The 15,614-nt window shown below is 55.9% G+C and overlaps 5 protein-coding genes across 5 annotated transcripts; 1 reads left to right on the forward strand and 4 right to left on the reverse strand.

The window, feature by feature from the left end:
* Positions 1-207: 207 nt before the first annotated feature.
* On the reverse strand, positions 208-820 carry EI97DRAFT_169472 (uncharacterized protein). The gene has a single exon (XM_033793406.1). It carries the CDS (start codon positions 684-686, stop codon positions 336-338), a length of 351 nt encoding a protein of 116 aa, XP_033656757.1. The 5' UTR covers positions 687-820; the 3' UTR covers positions 208-335.
* Positions 821-2,998: 2,178 nt separating this feature from the next.
* On the reverse strand, positions 2,999-4,917 carry EI97DRAFT_169574 (uncharacterized protein). Its single transcript, XM_033793407.1, has 8 exons — positions 4,678-4,917; positions 4,589-4,613; positions 4,476-4,525; positions 4,302-4,401; positions 4,137-4,240; positions 4,022-4,089; positions 3,835-3,935; positions 2,999-3,778 (listed from the first exon to the last, which is right to left on the reverse strand). The coding sequence occupies exons 1-8, from the start codon at positions 4,766-4,768 to the stop codon at positions 3,154-3,156; spliced, it is 1,164 nt and encodes a 387-aa protein (XP_033656758.1). The 5' UTR covers positions 4,769-4,917; the 3' UTR covers positions 2,999-3,153.
* Positions 4,918-7,095: 2,178 nt separating this feature from the next.
* On the reverse strand, positions 7,096-7,767 carry EI97DRAFT_439605 (uncharacterized protein; the record flags this gene model as incomplete). The annotated part of the gene is made up of 2 exons (XM_033799567.1): positions 7,096-7,595; positions 7,653-7,767. The coding sequence occupies 2 exons, from the start codon at positions 7,765-7,767 to the stop codon at positions 7,096-7,098; spliced, it is 615 nt and encodes a 204-aa protein (XP_033656759.1).
* A 646-nt stretch (positions 7,768-8,413) lies between these two features.
* EI97DRAFT_498738 (uncharacterized protein) lies at positions 8,414-11,943 on the forward strand (the record flags this gene model as incomplete). The annotated part of the gene is made up of 4 exons (XM_033802572.1): positions 8,414-10,820; positions 10,960-11,137; positions 11,187-11,343; positions 11,451-11,943. 4 exons carry the CDS (start codon positions 8,414-8,416, stop codon positions 11,823-11,825), a joined length of 3,117 nt encoding a protein of 1,038 aa, XP_033656760.1. The 3' UTR covers positions 11,826-11,943.
* A 157-nt stretch (positions 11,944-12,100) lies between these two features.
* Positions 12,101-15,100, reverse strand: EI97DRAFT_481461 (TPR-like protein; the record flags this gene model as incomplete). Its single annotated transcript, XM_033802043.1, has 1 exon — positions 12,101-15,100. Exon 1 carries the CDS (start codon positions 15,041-15,043, stop codon positions 12,101-12,103), a length of 2,943 nt encoding a protein of 980 aa, XP_033656761.1. The 5' UTR covers positions 15,044-15,100.
* Positions 15,101-15,614: the final 514 nt, after the last annotated feature.

The following is a 15,614-nucleotide window of genomic DNA, read 5'->3' on the forward strand; positions in this document are numbered from 1 at the left end:
TCGCCTTTGACCATTGCTAAGCGGAAGGTGCCGCGGAGAAAGGACGAATATGTTCGGTTCGTTTCTACATTGGTATAGGGTAGTCTAACTACCTCTACCGGCCGCTGACTCATGGTACGCAATGTCCCTGCACGGTTCATAGCGCAATACCTACTGTAGGTATTGACGCGTTCACCTGGGGCTATAACGGGGTGTTGTCAATGCCTCGCAGGCAGGCCGTTACCGGACTGTTCACAAGGCAACAAGAAGCCAAGAGCAGCAGCAGTTTTGAGTCCTTCACCTCTCCCTAGATAAGCAAGATATGTATCGCTCTGCAAGGAAGTCGGGAGGGATACCTAATTGGCTGCTCTGGGAAACCGCCTATAGAGCATGCAGCCGCGATCGCTCTTCCAAGGTTCGCTTTCTTCACCTCGCCGATGTGGATGATGCGGGTAAGAGGCGCGGCAACAGTAGCAATCGGACATCGGAAAGCCGTCTCTCTGCTGAGGACCGTACTGTGTCATGAAGATGATGCATGCAAAAACAACAAATCCGATCCAGTTGCGACTCATTCCGCCAGCCATTCTCGACCTAAGCCGCGGGCAGACCATCATCATGGCCCCATGGACCGTGGATCGTGAAAGGGTCATGGTTGATGATGGGTTCAGGCATCGTATTCCTCTACCACCCTGGGCCGCCTTGTCCATTATCCGAAACCGTAAACGACACGACGACCCTCGTCGTACTGACCACGGATATGGTTATGGCCCATGCGTGCACACCCAGACGGTGGAGACTGGAAGGACTGGACGTGCTCTGCCAGGTCATGACCCCACTAATGTTCTGCCTGCAATATGTAATGATAATGCCTGCAGCTCAAACATGTACTTTATCAGATCCAACAAGGCGCCCAGCGAGTGATCTGACCCTGCTCATCCCAGGTTGATGATTAACAGGAGAGCAGACAGCCAGGGAACAACAAGAAATCCCCTGGGTCTGATTGGCGAATCGTCATTATTTCTTCCAGGGTTCTTGCGTAAGACGATGACCGCTGGACATGAAGCTGTACAGAGATTGGTATGCGGTCTGCGCCCTGCAGCACTCTGCACGTACTCCATACTGAGTACTGTGTGTGTGCTCACAACAGTACTCCGTACTTATGGAAACATTAATACAGCCTGTTAAGGGCCATACGTGTACGGAGTACATGTGGCTTTTCAGCCACCCAACGTTCGCAAACCTTCGAAGGGAACCTTTGGCTTTTCCCCGGGCCGTACTCCCACTGCACTCACCCTTCTCGAGTCGCCCATTTCACCAATCGTGACCGTGATCCAGATTCCAGACCATGAATGACCATGATGACCATGAATAACCGTGTCTGTGGCCGTGTCCGTGACCATGACCGTGGTATTGGCAATGACCATGTTCACAACCGTGACCCTCCCGCCCCCTTCGTTCCTCGTTCCCCTTTCCCCGTTCCCCGTCCACCCAGCGCGCCTTACTTAGAACGGTACCGGTCAGCCATCGGTGCGAGATTCGCGGCCTCCCTTCCTGCAAGCATTCAAGCATACGGAGGGCATACCTACCGCCTACCTAACCTACAAGTAACTGCGGACGAACGATGATGAGCCTACATGCCTACCATGCACTCAGCCCGTGCCCTGTCACTTCTGTACTGTGTAAGTACTGGCCTTGAAGCTTCACCGGCCACGGGAAACCCCTCTCGCGTGGCAGCCAAAAAAGCCATGCAGGAAGGATTGCCATGGTCCATCCATCGACTGCGTGGGCCTGCTGCATGGCCTGCATGGGGCGTGGAGGGACTGCGCCTTGTCTTGCGGCTCCTGGAGGAATACGTACCGTAAAGACACAACAGGTCTGTCAAGGAGCGTGCATGCCAGCATCATCTTCCTCTTTTATCACCTTGAGTACGTCAACCTCAAGTCTGTCGACGGTAGGCAGTCTCACGCCGAGCAGTGTTTGTGGTGAAGGAGAGCCTGCACTGTACCCATGAAAACTGCCAGCAGCGGTGCCTTTTTCCCAGACCACTGAATCATGCCTAGGCTTTTGGACGGCCTTCAGAAGCCCGCGATCTTCGATCTGCCATGCTAACTGTACAGTTTATAACCCTGTCTCATATCTGCCGTTCCCATGCATTATACATGTTCCGTCGTGCGGGGAGGTGTCATATACTTCCTCCCAATTGGTCCAGGATGCCCAGTGATGCTTACGTACGTAGACGCCAACGCTCACAGAATCGGTGCAGTCTGCATCCAAGCGTTGTTGCGTGCCGTCCCTAACCCCAAGCCACAGGTGCTCACCCATCCCGCAAGATCCCATGTACATGCACAATGTTCCCAACGCAGCCGCAACACGTGTTGCCTTCTCGCCAACACATTGGCGGGGTCCCGGATGGGGGAATAGCAAGAAGCAGCTGCGGAGGCTCCAAAGACTCTCTGCCAACCCTGTAACCTGTCGTGAAAGCGCCGCGGTGGAAAATCGTCGAAGCAGTTGTTGGATGCATGGCCCAAGAAATGGCGGTCGATCAACTGCAGCCTACAAACACCAACTTCATAGCCTCTCCACTAGATAACACGCTTGCACCGTGCCGTCCCGTCTTGGTTCGGTTCGGTTCGGTTCGGTTGATTAAGTTTGCTTAAACCTGCATCTCCCAGCCGATGCTAAGTTGAGAAGGCAATGCGAGTAGTCCGGGTAAGGCCTGGCAGTGGCTTCTGCGCTGGACTCAGGTAGGTCGTATAAGGTCCATCAGTCGAAAAGCAAGCTACGCCGGGGTGGGTGATAACTGAAGTGTCCGGAGCTCGCCACGGGCCGGGATACGATTTAATAGGCGATCTCGGCGCATGCATACGCAGCGCTGAGGACTAGGCCGAAGGGTCTAAGAGACCCGCGATCCCCGGGGGATGGGCCGGCACGGCGTAGGAATTCTGAAACAACGGAGTCTCTGGAGAAGAGTCTAGTTAGCAGGACGGGACCCACGTCAACCAGCCGGCAATCGTAGCTCAAGTGCAACCTGTTGAAGATCTGGGAGCTCTTTCTGGTCCCACCCTGTGGAGGTCAACAAGACTCGGATGCGAGCGCTGGACCCAGATTTAAGCTCCGGTATATGCGAGACGGCGTCAGGTCCAACAACCAATATGATACTTGTGGGCCGACCGTTCAATAGCGATAGCGGTGCTCGCCCTCCATTCTGCTCATAGGTGTTGAATCATGATAGGGTATAGCGTTGACCAATCCCGGCGAACTGGTAGGACCTCGCATACTGTAGCTCACAGTACGATAGTTGGCTGCAGGATGGCTGCTTTGTGGACTCCGAACTTGCGCGACTGTGCCCTGGCCAACGGGATTTGCACCGTACGTTGGGGTTTGATGTGCGAAGCCTGGTGGGAAAGCTGTCGGGGAGGCCATGGGAATTATTGATCCAGGCTCCATAGATGTGGTTGTCCAGCCCCAGTGCGCTGCAACTGTCACGGGCGTGTGAAGCTGTTGAGCGAATCTGAAGTCGGTGGTGGGAGCGGTGGGGGCCATGCCAAATGGTTGCGGGGATGACCAGTTGCCGAAAGGCTCTTCGTCCATGGACCAAGAGTGATGGGTATCGGGCGTCGAGACTTGTGTGTGGGTCGTCAAAAGATCGTCATACATATTCTCCGGATAATGCAATGGCTCTTCATCTTGGGCTGAATAGGCAGAGAAGCGGTGGCTAGGAGTGCCTGGCTCGGATCCTCCTGTGCTTCCAGGCAATGTGATACCGGCATTCTGGTACCTCCGCATGATTACGGTGTAGCTGAAATGAAATGTCAGCCGGAGAATTGGTATGAGTCGGAAAGACGGCGAACTGACCGGTTCTTGATGCAATTCTTCGACCGTCCTCGAAAGTGACGTTCCTGTATATCTTTCCAATGGCGTCCTAAACGCTGCACGGCTTCGATAAGAAGTTGGTCCTACCGGGAAAACCGTCAGAAGCTAATAGACTAGTAAAGGCAAGTGGTCGCCTTTGTCGTCTGACATAGATTGACCGGAATCTCACCTCGCTCTCTCGCCACTCACTCCGATCCAGCTCGGGGTCGAGTGACTGTTGCCACCGTTTCGCACATTCTGCTTGGGATTAATCCATTGTTCGTCACGGCTGGCGAGGCGCTTACGGTCTGCACTTCGGGAACCGACCAGTTCGGCGACCAGCTGGATTTCATCAGTGTCTATGAAGTGGCTTTGAGCCTCTCCGTGTAATGTCCGACTCACTGTCCACCTTCAAGCGATCCTAACAGTCAGAATATACTCAATGGCAAGAGATTTTGGGTGCCAAGTACCTTTGCCCATACTGTTCCACACCCCGTGCCAATTGTATGTCTTCACTCTTTGACCATTGGCCTTTCTTCAAGCCTCCAGCGACCGAATTAAGCCACCTTTCTACAATGAGAATGACATTAGTCTCTGGACATGGACATTACGTGGGCGAGGGGAAAGGTCGAAAGCGGCCTTACTGCGACAATCCTTATTGGTTCGCCCAGGCAACTTTGCGGCAATGCGACACCTGCGCAGATGGCACCTGTCAGCTCGCTGAGGGGGAGAGTCTGGATATTCCAGGTTGTCTCACCAATCCTTCACTTCGCCCTCACTTCCTGTGGCCTTTAGGTCAGCTTCCAATGGCAGTATACAAGTAAGCAGTTGACCAAGAAGACGCACTTTGTGCTTCGACTTCCTCTCGCAATTTGCGATCTTCTTCCAGTGTCCATTTGCGAGGCTGACGGGCGGTCGGCTTGGGAACGGGTAGCATCGAGGTTGCGTAAGGGACTGGGGATGTGTAGGGTATGCTGAAGGCACGCGATAGATATTGAATGGAGGGATAAGGTGAAAGACAGTCCTTGTGGAGATGGTCTAGAGTAGTGCAATTGGAAGTCTGCGGAAACGATCTTAAGCTAGAAGGCTGGAGAGGAAGGGCCCGGGAAGAGCTTTAAGGTGGGTAAGGTGGAAAGGCAGGGATGCTTTCGCATCTCCGTCTCCATGTGCGGTTTGCAAATCATAGTAGAGGGCGGCAGCAGGTGATCCGGGTTAGGGGGCAAGCTTGGCAGACAAATGTTTCAGCGTAGTTCTTCTATCTCTGTTGGTCGGTTTGGTCGGGGTGTGTCATTGCGTGCACCGTCCCCGAGGAAGGCGATGTGGACAGTGCACTGCATTGGGGCTTCGCATCATATTCATAGCCTGGAGGAGCGGTGGAGTATCTACGGTAGAGTCGGTCGGCGGGTATGCAGGGCAGCAGGCAAGTCGCACACGCATCCAGGTTCAGAGGGTCGGATACAAGTCGGTGGGTCGTGGCACACGGGTTACCACAGTAGGTAGGTAGGGCTGAGAGTAACATGCTGGGGGGCATGCCCATGGCCTACACCGCCAGCCGCTGTCCAGATTCGGGCAAAAGCGAGGCCGGATGCTATAGTTGGAAACCGCTATAGGTAGAGGTCCAAAAGTATCTTTCTGACGGTTGCTCGAGTCGGACTAGCGACGGTCGGAAGCCCGCGGTCCCAGGTGTGGCAAGAATGGAGAGGGCCAGACTGGAGGCGGGAGGGGTGGCAGTGGGCAATCGAATGGTAGCGGTAGACTTAGCTCGTGTGCTGGAAGAAAGCGATAGACTGAGTGAGGTCGGCCCGACATGTTCAGAGGGGACTGCTAGGGACTTGGTCGCACTCCCAGGTTCCTTCAGCTCATATACCATCAGGCCCGGTAGTCTGGGTAGGCGGATGCTTGGAGCTGTACTTGTGCAGGGTAAGATGGGCACAGCAGGCAAGACAGCTGGGGGCCTGCTCCGACCTCCCACGACTTTGTTTTCTGGGCCGGCGAGGAATTTGAGGATTAGTTGAGAACAGCCAACGAGACACAGTAGACTCATTGACTAGGAAGGGAAGCAGAGGAAAAAGGACATTGGTGATCACTGAGCAGAGCACTTCAGCCGCCAGGGGACAGAACACGGTGCCCTGAATAGCATGATGACGTGACGAGGGGGGAATTCGGAGATGGCCACGACACATGTCCGGAGGCGATACGGCAAGACGTGGAACAGTGGAACGAGGCAGAGGGGAGCTGGGACTTGTTGGAGAAGCTGTTGGAACGTGTTGTTGAGAGCATGATTCGAGGCTGAAAAAGGCGATTGGGGGGAACGGTGGTGGAAGGGTGAGGACGGGAGTGGGAGTGGTGAAAGGACGTCAAGGATGTTGGCTGGGGGAGGGGGGAACGGGCAGCGGCCATCCGCCTTGGCTAGCGTGCCCAGGGTCCCATTTTCGGCAGGGCCGATCCAATATTGAGGTTAGTTTACACAGATTTACACGGCAGCCTTAGTCATCAATGTATTCGCCTAGACTTGCCTTGGCTGGGTTATCGCATCGCATCGCATCCACTTACACCACTTGCGTGCTCTGCTCTTCTCCCATCTCAACACCACCTGGGCAGGACATGCACGGCCTTCACGTCTTCGTCCTCATGGACTCGACACACGCAGGGACAGCTGCTCCAAATGCCACGGTTGCCGAGGCTGACTGCAGTCAAACTACCTATTAGGTAGGACAGACTGACAGATTGAGACCCCACACACCTTTTCCGAACGTCCATCTACGCGTCACCGCCATTTGGCTCACTCAGACCCTGTGTCACCTTGTCCCACACACACAACCAGCATGCACAGCCTGCTGATTACATACATGATCCGACAAAATGCAGCATCTCCCATTTCGTTCCCATGATGCATTTCTCCATTCTTTGTCAGCGGCTACTTTTCGCCCGAGGCCCAGCATGCCGCCTCCCACGCACGAGGCCACCCGTCTGCTCGAGACCATGGCCGCAGGTACCTGCACCACCGTTTTCCGCCCCAGAGAGGGGTCCATGTAGATTGCGCCCCCTTTGGTAGCCTGATAAGAACTCCAGATCTTCGCTTCGGGGTTCTCCATTCCACTTCTGATGGGAAGCATATTTGAGCAGCGGCATTGCCAGGCTTGTATCAGACAGTCATTCTGAGCTGCGCCTTCCGGTGGGCGACCATCCCGACCATCCTTCCTGTCATCCCAAAAGTGAGATGGGGGAAACAGCTCCCTTCGAACTCCTCAGTTTGGCTTGCTCCTAGGTGCTTCCCACGAGCCGTTTGACCTTCTCCAGCAGCACGGCGCTTTCCCGGCCCAGCTTTCTCTTCCCGCCTGGCCCGCCCCTCGCCTTAGCCATTGCTTTCCGAAACCGCTCCCGCTCGGCCAGTTTGCGCTGCCGCTCCTTCTCCGCCTCGTCGCGGGCCTTCCTCCGCGCCTCTGCCTCCTCCCTCCGTTTTCGAGCCAGCTCTTCCTCGCGCTTGAAGGGTTGGGGCCGCGGACGTCGCTTTCTGCGGCCAGGCGGGGTTGGAGCGGCTTCAGGATCGGGTGAGGGTTGCTCGAGCAGTTTCTGGCGGTCCGGATGGGGCTCGAGGGTAGGCTCCGGAGCGGGCTCCGCAGAAGCAGCGGGCTCTCCGGCGTTGGCCGCCGCGACGCGCTCGTAGACGGACTGGAGGGACACGGGCTGTTCCTGGGACTTGATCTTGGCATACTCCTTCTTGAGCTTCGCCTTGTGAATCAGATCCTTTTTAATTTTCTGCACTGCGGGGTTTGTTGCTTAGTGACAGTGGCGGAAGCGCGAGGGTGGCCAGCGCATACCTTTTCTCTTGTGGATGCCGTCGGGCAAGTTTGCGGGCCCGACTTGGAAGCCCTTCTTGTGCTTCTTGTGCACAGACTCGGCAGCATCGTCGTCGCGGGGGCGTTTGGGCGCCATGCTGTTTGCAATGCGCAATGCAAGAAGTTGTCGTTGGAGGTAGGATGGACGAGGGATGGGAGGAGACGTTGGAAGAACTGCAAGCTTCTTGTCTTGGCAAAGATACAAGTGCCTACAGTACAAAGTACTGTGGGACTTGCCGCCTTTCCCGCCCCGGCAGGCCCTGGCCAAGCACCCTCCTCGCCAATGCCATGCTGAGGGATGAATCATAGGTAGATGGGACATGACGCCTTTCACTTAGCCTGGAGCACCCCTCTCTTCCTCTCCTTCCCCTCGCACCAACTCGCACTGCTACAGTTCCCTTCCATTCTCTTTCACTTCGCTGCCCGCTCAGCACTGAAATCCGCATCTGGACACACCACACCTCTGGCTTGTCAACCGGGCGGCAGTGGTGGTGGTGCCAGCGCACCACTACCCGTCACGACAACTCCCACCTCGCGGCCTTGGTCCGATGCATTCAGACGCAGTCTGCCGGGCCACCAGCTGCTCTGTGACCTGTCCAAGTGTCCTTGCGCCCTGCCATCCCTCCGCTGGCCCACCGCTGCCTTTCTGAACGTTGAACTACACAACTACTTGACCTCTCCACGCTTTGCCACATCGCAACCAACATCCCTATGCCTACTCCTCCCAAGAACGAGCCCTGATCATGCCCGTCTTCCATGACCACCTGGATTCCTCGCCCAAGAGCCCTGCGGCCGGCGACCATGCCTCCAATGAGTCCTCACCACTGAACTATTCTGGTCGACTCTATTTGCAAACCACTTCGAGGACCGAACAGGATGGGGCTTTTGACCCCACCCTTCTCAGGCATGATGGGAAGCCCTCTGCGCTCAACCGTCTTGAATTGATTGAGCGTATCAAGAGAGCGAACAGCCCCTCGTGGTCACAGCGGCACTCTTCGAGCCGTGCTCCCGCTTTGCACGCCTCGAGAGAAGCTATTCAGACGCCGGCCCAGATATCAGTTCCTGATGTGCACCCACGTCAACCCACACCTTCCTCCAAGAGCCCTACTCCCCGATCCGAGTCGCGAGATCGCCCCATGACCCTGCGTCGTATATCCACCGAACGCCGGACGTCTCGTCCATCCAGTCCTGACCCTTTCTGCCATCATGAAGCTGCAGGCATACAAATCGAGCGCCCGCGATCTGCCTTTCATTCGGGCGACTTTAATGAAAAGGTTGTCCCTAAGCACAATGATGGCTCAGTAGTAGCCTCAGGCCCACCATTGGCGACCTCTCCAGTGGCACCCTGGCATCCATCGTTCCCTTCCAGTGCAGCGCCTGCCGCCCGTAATGAATTCTCACAAGCTCCGCTTGGGCCCTACGAGGGCCGCCAGAGCCTGAGGACTAGGGCCGGCTCGCAATCCATCCCTGCATTTCCTTTTTTCCTGATGCCCCCGACGAGCCCCTTGGTTCAGCAGTCGAACAATACCGACTTGGATTTCACCTCCAGACCGTCGTCCAGACAATCGTCAACCAGTCCCGAAAGGAGGAGTAGAAGACACACATTCTCTCCCAAGTCGTTCCAGACGTACCAATCCAGGCACCTGCCAGGTTCAGAGTCCGACCAGCAATGGAGGAGGGGAGGCGCAATGCCATATCAAGCCCATCAGCCCAGGCGGTCAGTGACAGGGTTTAATGCGTTCCAACCACACTCCAGTCCGCAAACCCCATCCATGTCTCCCCAAAGACCGTCCTTCTCTGAAGCGTCGCCGCTGCACCACGCACCCATGGTAGGGTCCTATGAAGAGTCCATCCTCCGTGGGAGAATGTCAACAACGCCCTCCCGTCCGCTGAACTTTGTGGCTCGGATAGGCGTCCTTGGTAAGGGGCAGTGTAAACCTAGCTTGCGCTGTCCACCTCACGTGACGGTTCCCTTCCCAGCCGTCTTCTATAGCTATGGGGGCGGCAACAGTCGGATAGCTGACAACTCTCCAAGTCCCTACGTAGGCCTGATCGACTTGGAAAACACTCTTCCAAACCCTGAAGACGGCCAGGAGTCGAAGAGGAAGAGGCGACACACGATCCCCCAACCTATGGCCGATGAAGTCGAGCAGCCTGGGACCGACTGTCAAGGGCCCACTCTGTCGAACGATGGAGTACGACGGCGGGAGAAGCATAAGAGAAGGTCCAATTCACCTAGGGCGCCCCCTGGTGGCAGCTACCGGATCCCTCAGCAGGGCCAACTTCAGATCATCATCCAGAACCCAAACAAGACGGCCGTCAAGCTCTTTCTTGTTCCTTATGACCTGTCCGACATGGAGCCCGGCCAGAAGACGTTCATAAGGCAGCGGAGCTACTCCGCTGGCCCTATCATCGACATGCCCTTGGCCAACCGGAAAAACTTGGGGACCGACCGCCCAGAAGCCGCCCTCACCGGCAGCGAGGATCCCAATGACCGCCCCATACTCCGTTATCTGATTCACCTGCACATATGTTGTCCATCGAAGGGCCGCTTCTACCTTTATAAGAGCATCAGAGTCGTCTTTGCAAACCGTGTCCCCGATGACAAGGAGAAGCTACGGAATGAGATCCAGCTGCCGTACCCAAAGTACAGCACGTACAAGCCGCAGCGGGACACGTTGGCCGCAAACACTGCTTCGATGGCCTCAGCACAAGTAATCGCGGAAAGCGTAATTGCGGAGAAGGCTCGCCGTCGAAGGAGTGCCGGATTTCCACTTTCGCAACAAGGGTCTGAGCAGCGTTCGGTGTTCCCACCCGTTGCGCTGCAACAGTTCAGTGGAGCAACAGCACACATGACATTTGCGCCCATTTCCTCCTTGCCGCCCACCCGCTTCATCCTGTCTGGCACAGGCGTTCTTAGTCTACCCGGGGATGCCGTTTCCCCCACGGATATGAACTCTAGCAGTCCCTTTGCATCTTATACCGAGTCTGATCGCTCCCGAGCAGATACAGATAGTGGTTCTCTCCCGTCGACCAGCGGACCCTTGACCAGCTTCAGCAAGAGAAGTGTGGGCTCTAATGTTCAAGGGTCTCATGGGCCGGCTAGAGCTGGGGAGAGCCTGCTCGCTCGGAAGCTCCGTGGGCTGGACTGTCAGCGACCGGAGGATGACTAGGGGACTTGTACTTAGATCATGACCCTGATATGTCCCTTAAGTCATCACAATCCTATGTACATAGCCATTCACTTCTCAAACCTGAATTGGTACCAGGTGCTCAACACATGACGTAGCAATTTGTCGGTCAGCGGTGATCGTGTTAAGTGCAAATGGGTCTCGTGCTAATAGGACAAGGCGGCCTTTGACCGCTACAAAGGCGGGCGCACAGACGAGTCGTGAATGTTCATGCCCAAGAGACGACTTCCGTCACTACCCACACTTTCACCGTCTCCCCAAAGCGGTCCGCTCTGAGTACATAAAACAAATCCCACCGCCAGATCTTCTCGCTTCAACCCTACAGTCAACCGCACAACCTTTTGCCTTCCACAACCTTCACCATGCGTTCCTCCGTCTTGCTCTCCGCCTTCCTGGCTACCACTGCGTCCGGCTTGCCAGCTGCCACGGCCCCAGACGAGCGAACCGCCGTCTCCGCAAAGGCGACCGGTATCAATGTCCCAGTACGTATACATACTCCCTCCCATACACAAGACGCACACACATTACCGCGCCCACAACCCAAATCACGAGGGCCCACTACCACTAACACACCACATCCTTTTCACAGACCAACGCTCACTCCATCGCCGCACCCGTCACCGCCCAGGACGACCGCGCCGCCACCCTCTACAAGCAACCCAACCGGCCCAGCGGAGGCCAAAACCGCAACCATCAAGACTGGATCGCCCTGCCGGGGAACTACCCCGGTAGAGGCTTCTGCATCGACATGTCCAACCTCTTTGGGAACTGGGACGAGGCTACGCGCTCGTTGAGCGTCGAGAAAGGGTTCCGGTGCGCGTTCTACAGCGAGGTGGGTTGTAGTAGCAGCAAGAGCAAGGGGGCCATGTGGGTTGAACTTGGGGAGAAGGACAAGGAGGTGCTTGTTGATGGGTTGGGGAGGATGGATCGGCGGATTCGGAGTGCCGAGTGTTGGAGGTTGTAGGCCGTGAGGGTGATGTGGGATAGAAGGCATGGGTAGATGAATGGTGAGCTGGGATTCCGTTCTGGAATTCGGATAGATGTGGTGGATTGATGGAAAACCTTGGAATCCTATCGTGACGGGTGTACCGGGAAAGTCCTCAATATGGCTGCACTAGAGAACGACACACACGAATGAAGGACTTAACCACCGACCAGCCTCGATTTTGTGAACCAACCAACTTTTGTGTGATATTCTTCCGTCTATCCAACGCCGTCTATGCTCCCTTTGTATCCCAATCAATTACCCCCTTTCAACTCCTCCATCCTCTCTTTGAGCCTCTCCCACCCCCCACTGTCCTCCCACCCCTCCTTCCCCTTCCCCATGACGCTCCTAATCGCGCTCCTCGCCTTGAACTTCCAATCCTTGGCCACCAGCTCCCCAGTTCCCGCCGCCAGACCCTCTGTCCGCTCCCTCGGCCCCAACGACTCGTACGCATCCACCAAATCGATCGTCTGGTCCACGACCGCGTTCCATGATGCTTCGCCCGCACTCTCCCACTTGGGCTGCGACGTCACGGCTCGCCACGCCTTCTCGTGGGCCTCCAGCGCCGACGACGGACGATTCGTGTGCAAGTACAGCGTAGCAAGTATGGTCCACAGTTTCGGTGAAGCTGTAATGAGCGGCTTGATGGACTTCTCCACCAGCTCCTGCACCAGACGGGGCAAACCGGGGCGGCTCATGACAGCTTCCAAGCTTTCCTGCTGCTGTCCTTGCTGCTGCTGCTGCTCTCGCACCTCGTTGACGGCGTGCATGACCAGCATGTCGAGGATCTCGACGTCGATGCACTTTTCCCCCTCCGTCGGGCCTTGCAACTCGCAGATGCGACGTTGCGCGGTGATGACATCCTGCCAGCTTGGGGGGTTGGTGGATGCCGCCACGGCGAGCACGTTGGACCAGATGCGCGCGTTGTCGTGCTTGAGGTTCGCAGCGCGCTTGAAGGCTCGGAGGGCGTCACGTCGCGGGTGAGGCGTGATTGTCTGCTCTTCTTTTTCCTCCGTGGTTGGACGTTCTTCTCCCTCTTCCTTCTCTCGCGACTTACCCTCCGTTTCCTCAGTTGCTGCCTTCTTCTTCGGCCGAAGATGCAGCAGCGCAGCCGCGAGATTACTCCATGCCTCCGCATCCTCATCGTCGAGCTGGACACAGCGCGAAAACGCCTCCACCGCATCCTTGAACCGTTGCAGCTCCAGATACGCGCACCCCAACGCAAACCAGCTCGGGTGACTAAGCGCGTTGATCTTCAGACTGAGCGCATACGCCTCGGCCGCCTTCTCATACTCCCTCTGCGCAAAGTACTGTCTTCCCAGCGAGCGTTGGGCGCGGGCGTACCGCCGCCCGGATACCTCCCATGCCTTTTCGTACATGCTCAAATCGCGATCGATATCGCCCAGGATGCAGTACAGGCGCGGCGCTTCAGCGGGAGGCGGATCCCGCTCTGGACCCTCCCACTTCTCCTCCTCGACATCTGCGACGTCATCCTTCTCTGCGCCGGCAGTGGCATGGAAGAGCTGCCTCCGGACAATCTGTTTGGCTTTCTCTTCCTTGTCCGTAGCGGCCCAGCAGAGGGCGGCTTCGGCCCACATCTCCAGGCGCTCGTAGATTTCCAGGGCGGAGCGCAGACCACCCACACTGACCCAGCGAGCGGCCAGCTCGGCCTCAATATCCCATCGTGTAGGAGTGGAAAGGGAGAAGACGTATGCGAGGCGATCTTGGACGGGCGCTGATTCTTCTGGTTTGGCTTTTGGGAGGAACGAGGTGACTGGTCCGGAAGTGTCCGTGGAAGTGCCGTTGGTGTCGGACGAGGAGACAGCGCCATCCGGTGTAGATGTAGTCTCCGCAATGACCTGGTCGACCAGTGCTTGCAATTGAAGCAGTCCTCGCTCCATTGTGCGGGATTTGTACCCCTCAATGCGACTTCTCACCAACAAGGCCTGAGTATAGACTTGCCAGTTGGAGCTACCGCCTTCGAGGACACGAGTAGCGTAGGGAAGAGTTTCTTCTCTCGTCAGGCCATCTGCAGGGTTCGTGTTGGTGATGCTGGAGGCGAGGGAGAGGAGGATGACGGAGTCCAGTGGGTCGAGAAGCGGTTGATTGGAAGGATCCAACGAGGCGAGACTGGCAGGGAGGGGGGATGAGGAGTCTTGTTTGGCGGCGCCGTCAGACGAGGAGAGATCCTGAGTAAAGGATATATTCTCTAGCAGGGTATCGTCATTGAGCTCCAGGTTCTTGGGCTTGTTGACGGAAGCCTCATCCGCTGATGTGGTTGCCTCCGTGCCATGGCTCTTTGCTAGGACGAGTAGCTGACTGGTGTCTTTCTGCTGGAATTTGGTCCTCTTGCCCATCAGACCGGTTAAGACATATTCGAATTTGCGCTCTGCAGCTGCTCGGTCCAGGTCCGCCCGTGCTTTCTTGTCCAACCCATGATGTGTATGGATGGCCGACCGTTCGAGCAGATAATGCACGGGCAGATCCGGAATCTTCGCCTTCGCATCAGAATCCAGAAGAGCCCCCTCCAGCGCCTCCAGCCCGCCGTAGATGGATTCTTGCAGTGAAGGTGCCACTTCGGACAGCAGCCGCTGATGCATGAATTCGACCCTCAGTCTTGCCCATGCTGAGGCAGGACCAACATTCTTCTGGATAGGCGGGCATATCAAGATGGTCTCGGCCAAACACAGCAACTCCACATTCGGCGTGAGCTTGTACGCCGCAATACCGTCTACAGCCAAGGAAGCAACAAGCTTTTCTCTTGCTCTAGCCAGCGTTGCAGAATCAGAAGAGATTTCTCTCGGGAAAATGACCTGTGCAGAGTTGAATGGCAGCGGCGGACCCGTTACATTCGACTGCACAAATGCATATAGTGATGCGATGGCGACTAGGAGAAAAAGATGCTGACGATACGCGGGCAAGTCCTTGATTCCCAACTCTTCGCCCTCCTCGCTCTCCCTCTTCGAAAGTAGTAATCCGAGCCTGTGGAATACATAGTCGCTCCAGACGGGAAAATCCTTCACATGAACATCCTTCGTGGCGTAGTTTTCCTCGTGGCCTAGCAAGAGCTGCACTTCAGGGTGCTGGAAAACGGCCGAGAAGTTCCCGTCCTGCAGGTGCTGCAGCGTTTCTGAGAGCGCGGAGGCGAGCTCATCTGGCAGAGAATGCCGCAGAAATCGAAGAAGCACGTCGACCATTCTGTCCTGAGTGCCTTCACGAGGGAGACAAGGCGGGGAATTGCGATGTCGAAAGTTTCGCAGGGTGGGCTGGTGTTTTTGCGCTAAACTTTTTGAGAATTTAGAGTACCTACGGCGGACTATTATCAGGTGTAGTGCTAAAATTCAATTGTGCGGAGAACCTGCAAACTTATGTACACGCAGTATAGTTTCTAGCCTACTTATATATAGTAGATATCTAAAATAGCAAGTATATAAGTAAGTAAGCATAGGTAAAAGTAGTATAGGTAGGCAAATACAGGAAGGCAGGTGCAACAAGACAGGTACAGGCAGACAGGTGCACGCAGCTAGGTGCACGCAGACAAAGAGGTAGACAGACAGGCAGGCAGTATAGGTAGACAGGCAGTGTAGGTAGGCAGGCGTAGATAGATAAGTTAGATATATAGATACTGCAAATATACACTGCGTATATGCGCTGCGTACGTGCACTGCATATATATACTACGTACCTATACTACAAATATATACTACGTACTTGCTCTGCGTACTCGCTCTGCGTACTTGCTCTGCGTACTTGCTCTGCGTACTTGCT

This window comes from Westerdykella ornata (genome assembly GCF_010094085.1).
Source record: "Westerdykella ornata strain CBS 379.55 unplaced genomic scaffold EI97scaffold_3, whole genome shotgun sequence".
Taxonomy (NCBI): domain Eukaryota; kingdom Fungi; phylum Ascomycota; class Dothideomycetes; order Pleosporales; family Sporormiaceae; genus Westerdykella; species Westerdykella ornata.